This window comes from Mizuhopecten yessoensis, unplaced genomic scaffold (assembly GCF_002113885.1).
Source record: "Mizuhopecten yessoensis strain PY_sf001 unplaced genomic scaffold, ASM211388v2 scaffold10937, whole genome shotgun sequence".
Classification (NCBI taxonomy): domain Eukaryota; kingdom Metazoa; phylum Mollusca; class Bivalvia; order Pectinida; family Pectinidae; genus Mizuhopecten; species Mizuhopecten yessoensis.
In genome coordinates this window covers 885,106-893,135 of record NW_018408796.1, presented here as the reverse complement: position 1 = coordinate 893,135, position 8,030 = coordinate 885,106, and the positions used below count along the sequence as shown (strand labels likewise).

Here is an 8,030-nt window from a genome sequence, read left to right as displayed (position 1 = left end):
TTATCTGTAAGTATGTGTACACACCTAGTGTCAGTTTACATGTTAGTATGTGTACACACCTAGTGTCAGTCTACCTTTTAGTATGTGTACACACCTAGTGTCAGTTTACCTGTGTGTGTACACATCTAGTGGCAGTTTACCTGTTGGTATGTTTACACATCTAGTGTCAGTTTACCTGTCAGTATGTGTACACACCTAGTGTCAGTTTACATGTTATTATTTGTACACACCTAGTGTCAGTCTACCTTTTAGTATGTGTACACACCTAGTGTCAGTTTACCTGTGTGTGTACACATCTAGTGTCAGTTTACCTGTTGGTATGTTTACACATCTAGTGTCAGTTTACCTGTCAGTATGTGTACACACCTAGTGTCAGTTTACCTGTAAGTATTAAAAATATAGTGTCAATTAGTTTGTTAGTATGTGAACACATGTTTTGTAACCAGTTAGTATGTGTAGAAAAAAGGAACCTGACATAACGTGATTCTTGAGTTTAAATTATAAAGAAATATATCTGAACTTGTTACGTTAACAACCCGCTGGTTGACGTTTACAATTCATGGTAGACGTTTACAACCCGTTGGTAGACACGTTAAGTTTGTAGACGTTTACATTCCATACGTAGACGTTTACAGCCCGTACATTGACGTTTACAGCTCATAGGTAGACGTTAACAACCCATAGATAGACGCATACAGCCCTTAGGTACACGTTAACCGCCGGTATGTATACCTTAACAGCCCGTATGTACACATTTACAGCCCGTATGTACACGGTTTCATTCCGTATGTACACGTTTACAGCTTTAGGTACACGTTTACAGCCCGTATGTACACGATTACAGTCCGTAGGTACACGTTTACATCTAAAGGCAGACGTTTATAGCCCGTGAGTAGACGGTTACAGCCCGTAGGTACACGTTTACAGCCCGCATGTACACTCTTACAGTCCTCCTTAGGTACATGTTTACAGCTAAAGGAAGACGTAAACAGATCATAGATACACGCTTACAGCCCGTAGGTACACGTCTGCGGTCCTTATGTAGACCGTTACAGCCCATAGGTACATGCTTACAGTCCGTAGGTACACGTTAACAGTCCTCAGGTAGACCATTACAGCCCATAGATACACGCCTACAGCTCGTAGGAACACGCTTACCGCCCGAATGTACACGTTTACAGCCCGTTGGTACAGGTTTACAGCTTTAGGTACACGTTTACAGCCTGTAGGTACATGCTAAAGCCCGTGGGTAGACGTTTACAGCCCGTAGGTAGACGTTTACAGCTTGTAGGTAGATGTTAAACACTGACAGCCCAAAGATACACGTTAACAGCCCTTAGGTACACGTTTACAGCCCATACGTAGACGTTTACAGCCCGTAGATAGACGTTTAAAGTCCTAAGGTACACGTTTACAGCCCATAGGTACACGTTTTAATTCCTCCAGGTCTGTCTGTCCCTAGCGTACTACTGCAAAACATTACACAGAGAGAACGAAAATCTTCTTAAATATTTCAATAATTAGAGAGTAAGTAAAGATCGTGACTTGAATGATGAATATAGGCCTCACATGAGAAAAAAAATGACACATCAAATTCATGATCAATTTTATCACGGGACAAGCATGCGACCACGGGAGTGATTAAACGAAGGTACGTACTCTTGTCATATTGAGATATTTTAATGAATTTTTAAAACTCCCAAATTCGATAATATATTATCTGTAAGACAAAGTTGTACAGCGAGTATTTAGTATCCAATAAGAAATATTAAACTATATCTTTTTTATAACATATGGGTCAAAGAAGTAATATAGACGGTAAAATCCCATATAACACTGGATCCTAATGGAGGTATGTCCGTAGGATACGAATTACTTAAAATAGTATATGGGGCAAAGAAGTAATTCCAACAGTGTGGACAAGTTTAGGTTGTCAAATTTTCGGAGCGAATATATCTTTACAAATGCATAAGCGATATCATATTTTCCCCCAGGTTTTTGACTTTTAAAACAAATATTTCACAAAAACTTTATAAGATTCATTTAAAAATATCCTTCAATGTAATTGATCTTATAAAGGAAAGGATATACTATATTTTTAATTGAAATGTGATATATCTTATGAACTATAAATTAAAGACATTCAAAGACATGTCTTTTATATTAAAAGGTTTCTTGAATAAATTTTAATATACAATGTATGTATTTCATTTGGAAATATATAATTTTGAAAGATTTATCTTTATACGAAATATATACATACTTAAACGAATGAAGGATTCATTTTATTTTAAATATTCAAGGAATGACCAAGTTTATGTTTTGGTATATACGGTATATACCGAAAACAAATTGTGCACATTGCATAAATCCGCGAAGCGGTTTATGCAAAAAAAGTGCACATTTTTTTTCTCGGTATATACCGTATATACCAAAACAAAATCTTGGCCATTCTTTATAATTTAATTTAAAAAAGTAGACAAACACGTTGTAAATGCACAGTTAAAGATTTATTTAATTTTTACGTAAACTAAACAATTGCGCTAAAAAGAAGTTGCGTTGTAATTTTGCATTCTGAAATGTAAAAAGTAGTTCCGTCAACAGTTGTTTTTCTTTTTAGGTATATACGATATATACCAAAAAACATATTATGGGGGAGATAAGCAAATTTAAATTATATTAAAATATACCTATACATTGTATAAATAATAGAAATTGTGTAAATAGTAGGCCTAATGTCTGTTTTTAAAGCATAATGAACCCATGATCTTTGTACAGCCTTTCCTAAATACTTAATACCAAATTTTATATAATCAATTTGAATTATCATTGAATGAAGCCCGTGGAATTTATAAAAGCTAAAATCCCACTTTACTCTAATCATTTTGTGCTACGTGTGCTAGTTGTAGGAGTTATCTACCTTCAACCATCGAACACAACAGGCACGTCTCTTTCCTGAAGTGTTTGTGAATATAGACAGATGACTAAATTACATAAGAAATAAATTAAGAAATGCTAAAACCAACCAGGAGCACCTCGAATTTTAAAATAAGACATTTTCAAATATTTCCAATCGGAGGAACAAATATATTTACATGTTTATATATGCATAAAAGAGAACGAAAACATAAATGTTATTTTCAAGAATCGGTCCACCGATGTGAGGTGCTCAAAATAAGGAAATACGTACGTGCATGCAAGAGCTCAGTGTTTAAAAGCGAAACAAATAGATCTGTTCTATGTAAATAAAATGTATATTTGTCGTTTCTGTTTAATGTATGTGATGTGTGGTCTAATGAATAGTGTTTCGGAATACTGTAAATATAGCTAGCGAATTGAATTAGAATATAGCGTTTATATGATTTTATATGTTCCTATTTAAATGATTTTGTCTTTAAGATCATATATTTTACTGAATAGCCAATGTTAACATATATAGATATGAGAGGAGAGTTCAAATAAACAAATTACCCAGATTCCTTGTAGTATTTAAATAGCAAAGACGTCACAAAGCAAGCTATTCAATGGAACGGTTCCTATTAAAACAAAGACCCGTTAACCAGTGGCCACCTTATTATACCGGGGACATCCTGTCAATATGGAAGACATTTCGTTTTGAATCGGAAGGCATTTTCTCAGCAAACTAAAAATGGCAGACAGACTTGTATTAATGGCAGTTTGTGTGTTTTTGATGTTGAACTGTCTGTTTGGTTCGGTTGATGGTGTGGGGACGCTGAACGTGTCCTCTTCCCAGGTAAAAAGTTGGCACTCGTCAGTGCTGTCGTCCTATCAGAAGGATGTTATACCGACGGACGACACCAGCAATGTCCTCGTGGTGACCATAGATTACGTCATGAGGGCCATTACCGAGTTTGACGAGTTGGCCGGAACTTTGGCCACTGTCGGTGTATTGGACACAAGCTGGACAAGTCAGCTTACATGGAATCCAAACGACTATGACGGCGTGAACCGCTTCACCATGAATAGAGAGGACGTGTGGCACCCCCCTCTCACTCTCTACAACGCAGTCGACACCCTCAAGGTGTTGGGCCACAAATACAACAAGGTTAACGTCAAGTATGATGGTAAGACCACGTGGTCACTCCCGGTCATTTTGGAAGCCGGCTGCTCTGTGAATGTACTGAACTATCCATTTGATAAACAGAACTGCTCGATAGACATAATACCTTGGGACTTTCAACAGGCAGAAATTAAATTAGTCACAACCAGCGATGAGGTGGATATTACTCATTACGAGGAGAATTTGGTCTGGATACTGGAATCCACCAGCGTGGAGACTTCTTCAATTGACGGTAAATCTATGATCAGTTTCAAAGTGGACCTGAAAAGGCGCCCAATGTGGTATATCATTGTGATGATTATACCTGTGCTCCTTCTTGGGGTTCTCACCGTCTTCTCTTTTTACATCCCTATACCAGAGGGACGAGTAGGCTACGCCATGACCGCTTTCCTTACGTTCTCCGTGTTTTTAATTCTCATCGGAGACAACATTCCTAAATCTTCCGACCCTATGTCTCTGCTGTCGTGGTATGTCGTCTGCGAGGTCGCTTTCGGGGGATTGACAACAATGGTCACGATCTTCACTGTCCGTTGGCATATCAAGGACGACGAGATTCCTGTACCACACATTGTAATGACGTTTGTGGCCTGTTTGTGTTGTAAAGTGTGTCAGAACCCAAATAAGAACTTGAAAGTGCACCCCGCCAAACAAACGCTGAAGCAAAAGGATCCACACACATGGATTAATATCCATGGCAACACGTTTGAAATGAAGGCTTTAGATCAACTTCCACAAGGCATCAAATTTGGAGCTCCCAACCAGAAGTGGAAGACTATTGAAGAAGAGGAAGAAGTCGACATGGATTTCAGCGAGCTATGTTACGTGCCAAAGGTCAGCTGGGTCACGGTCGCCAGAACGCTTGACCATTTCTTTTTCGTGCTTTTTCTTGGTGGACAGATTGCCTTGCTGGCTATTTTCATTGTACCTCTAGTTGTCCAGTATTACTGACGCAGTAGTGACGCCATCGTGGCCATCTGTGTGCCAGCTCGCGAGAACATAATTATGTACATATTTTATAAACTAACATTTGTTTATCTTTCCTATTTCATTTTTTGTGGGTTATTATCTAAATCGCCACTCTTCCGATACTGTCACCGTGGTATCTGATCAAGTTGTCCAGTCGAAGATTGAAGCTAAACGAGTTGTTTAGAGGAGGAGAGTACCACACACTCAAAAGTACAAATATTTAAAAAAGCGTTTTCTTGGTATCACCAAAGATGCAAGACCAACGTTAGATTTGTAAATCATCGGGTACACATATGTATGATTAAACCCTGGTCAATATTCTGTAAATCATTGGGTACACATATGTATGATTAAACCCTGGTCAATATTCTTTACTTCATTTTAATTCGCGTTGTTGAATAAACATACAATTTGATATTTTGTACTGTTGTATATGGCAAGTTTCGATCAATGTGAGTGCTAACTATCATTGCTTTACACTGTGCATCAAGTGTTTCTACAAATGCTTTAGCTGATATAGCGGAACACACAATATTATTCCTTTTCTATAAAGGTCTCATTACGGACCCTCTGACATACCCCATTCTGTGTGGCTATATAAAACATATGAAATTCAGTGTTCCAACAACTACATCACTGTCGATAGCTGTATAACCCCAAATGTCAAAGTTTTAATACATTCAAGGTCGTGTCATTATGACATCCAAGATCATTATGACACTAAACGTTATTGTCATTATAACAACGTTCTTTGCAAATGCAACGATAGGTGAAGGTCACTGTAGCACAAACAGTCATTGCTATTCAAATGTAAAGGTGATTATTACAGCAAAGACAAACAGCCCCAAACAGGGGTGTTAATGTGACGTATAGAGGTAGAAATCACAAGGGAACCAAAACGTGCTTATAGCTCCAGATATAAAGGTCATTACGTTAACAGATGTAAAGGTCACGAAGGTTCCAACGTTAATATGTCATTCTATCACAATAGGTAAAGGTCAATCTGACACCAAGGTAAAGGTCAACTAAACACCAAGGTAAAGGTCAACTAAACACCAGAAATAAAGGTAAACTAAACAACAAAGATAAAGGTCAACTAAACAACAAAGATAAAGGTCAACTAAACACCAAAGATAAAGGTCAACTAAACATCAAAGATAAAGGTCAACTAAACACCAAAGATAATGGTCATTTAAACACAAAAAATAAATGTTCACTTTACACAATAACTGAAGGTTACCTGGACGCCAAAAGTAAAGGTCAACTTGACTACCAAGGTAAAGGTCAAATTAACACCAAAGATAAGGGTGAACTTAACACCAAACATAACGGTCAACTTAACACCAAACATAACGGTCCACTTTACACCAAAGATAAAGGTCCACTTAACTCCCAAGGTAAAGGTCAACTTCACACCCAAGGTGAAGGTAAACTTTACACCAAAGATAAAGGTCGATTTGATACCAAAGATAAAGGTCCACTTTACACCAAAGACAAAGGTCCACGTAACTCCCTAGGTAAAGGTCAACTTCACACCAAAGATAAAGGTCAACTTAACTCCCAAGTTAAAGGTCAACTTTACACCAAAGATGAAGGTCAACTAAACACCCGAGGTAAAGGTCAACTTTACAACAAAGATAAAGGTCAATTTGATACCAATGATAAAGGTCCACTTTACACCAAAGATAATGGTCAACTTCACACCAAAAATATAGGTCAATTTAACTCCCAAGGTGAAGGTAAACTTTACATCAAAGATAAAGATTCACTTAACTCCCAAGTTCAAGATCAACTTCACTCTAAAGATAAACGACAACTTAACTCCCAATGTAAAGGTCAAATTTACACCAAAAATATAGGTCAACTTAATTCCCAAGGTGAAGGTAAACTTCACATCAAAGATAAAAGTCCACTAAACTCCCAAGTTTAAGATCAACTTCACTCTAAAGATAAACGTCAACATAACTCTCAAGATAAAGGTCAACTTTACACCAAATGACAGTGAGATGTCTAATGCGAGTGTTTTTCAGTAACAGTGGAATACCTTTTTGCGTTACTTTAATGACAGTGATATGTGTTACGTCAATGACAATGAGATATCTTATGTGTTACGTCAATGACAGTGAGATATCTTATGTGTTAGTCAATGACAGTGAGATATCTTATGTGTAAAGTCAATGACAGTGAGATATCTTATGTGTTACGTCAATGACAATGAGATATCTTATGTGTTACGTCAATGATAATGAGATAGCTTATGTGTTACGTCAATGACAGTGAGATATCTTATGTGTTACGTCAATGACAGTGAGATATCTTATGTGTAAAGTCAATGACATTGAGATATCTTATGTGTTACGTCAATGATAATGAGATAGCTTATGTGTTACGTCAATGACAGTGAGGTATCTTATGTGTTACGTCAATGACAGTTAGATATCTTATGTGTTACGTCAATGAAAGTGAGATATCTTATGTGTAACGTCAATGACAGTGAGATATCTTATGTGTTAGTCAATGACAGTGATATATCTGATGTGTTAGTCAATGGCAGTGAGATATCTGATGTGTTACGTCAATGACAGTGAGATATCTGATGTGAGTTTGACCTGACTGTTGTATAACATCGATCAATTTATATAAATTGAAAATGAAACGTGGACTATTACGACTTTATTGTACATGTTCAGTATCACTTATCTGGTATTAATTGTGTTTTTCCCACAAATATACAGCTACTGTAGTAAATAGCTATGTAACAGACCTATCGGTAAAACCCTGGATTATTTACCTACAGAAGTAAGAACGCTAGATTAATTACCAGCTACAACACATACATCTACGGGCTTTGTTAGGTTATAGCCAGTCATGCATATAGATATCTTTTTATTGTGATCTCAAATTTGATAAAACAAAGAACCGTATCGGTATATAATATCTGAGCGGTTTACATATCAAATGCTCTAACCTTACTGTGATCGTC

At 37.0% G+C, this 8,030-nt stretch overlaps 1 protein-coding gene across 1 annotated transcript; it reads left to right on the top strand.

Moving 5' to 3' along the window:
* Positions 1-3,649: 3,649 nt before the first annotated feature.
* On the top strand, positions 3,650-5,029 carry LOC110463880 (acetylcholine receptor subunit alpha-like). Its single transcript, XM_021518793.1, has one exon. The coding sequence runs from the start codon at positions 3,650-3,652 to the stop codon at positions 5,027-5,029; it is 1,380 nt and encodes a 459-aa protein (XP_021374468.1).
* The last annotated feature ends 3,001 nt before the right edge of the window (positions 5,030-8,030 follow it).

Bases quoted from the DNA above. Each gene is read 5' to 3' on its own strand.
- LOC110463880 (XM_021518793.1), top strand. From the start codon at position 3,650: ATGGCAGACAGACTTGTATTAATGGCAGTTTGTGTGTTTTTGATGTTG.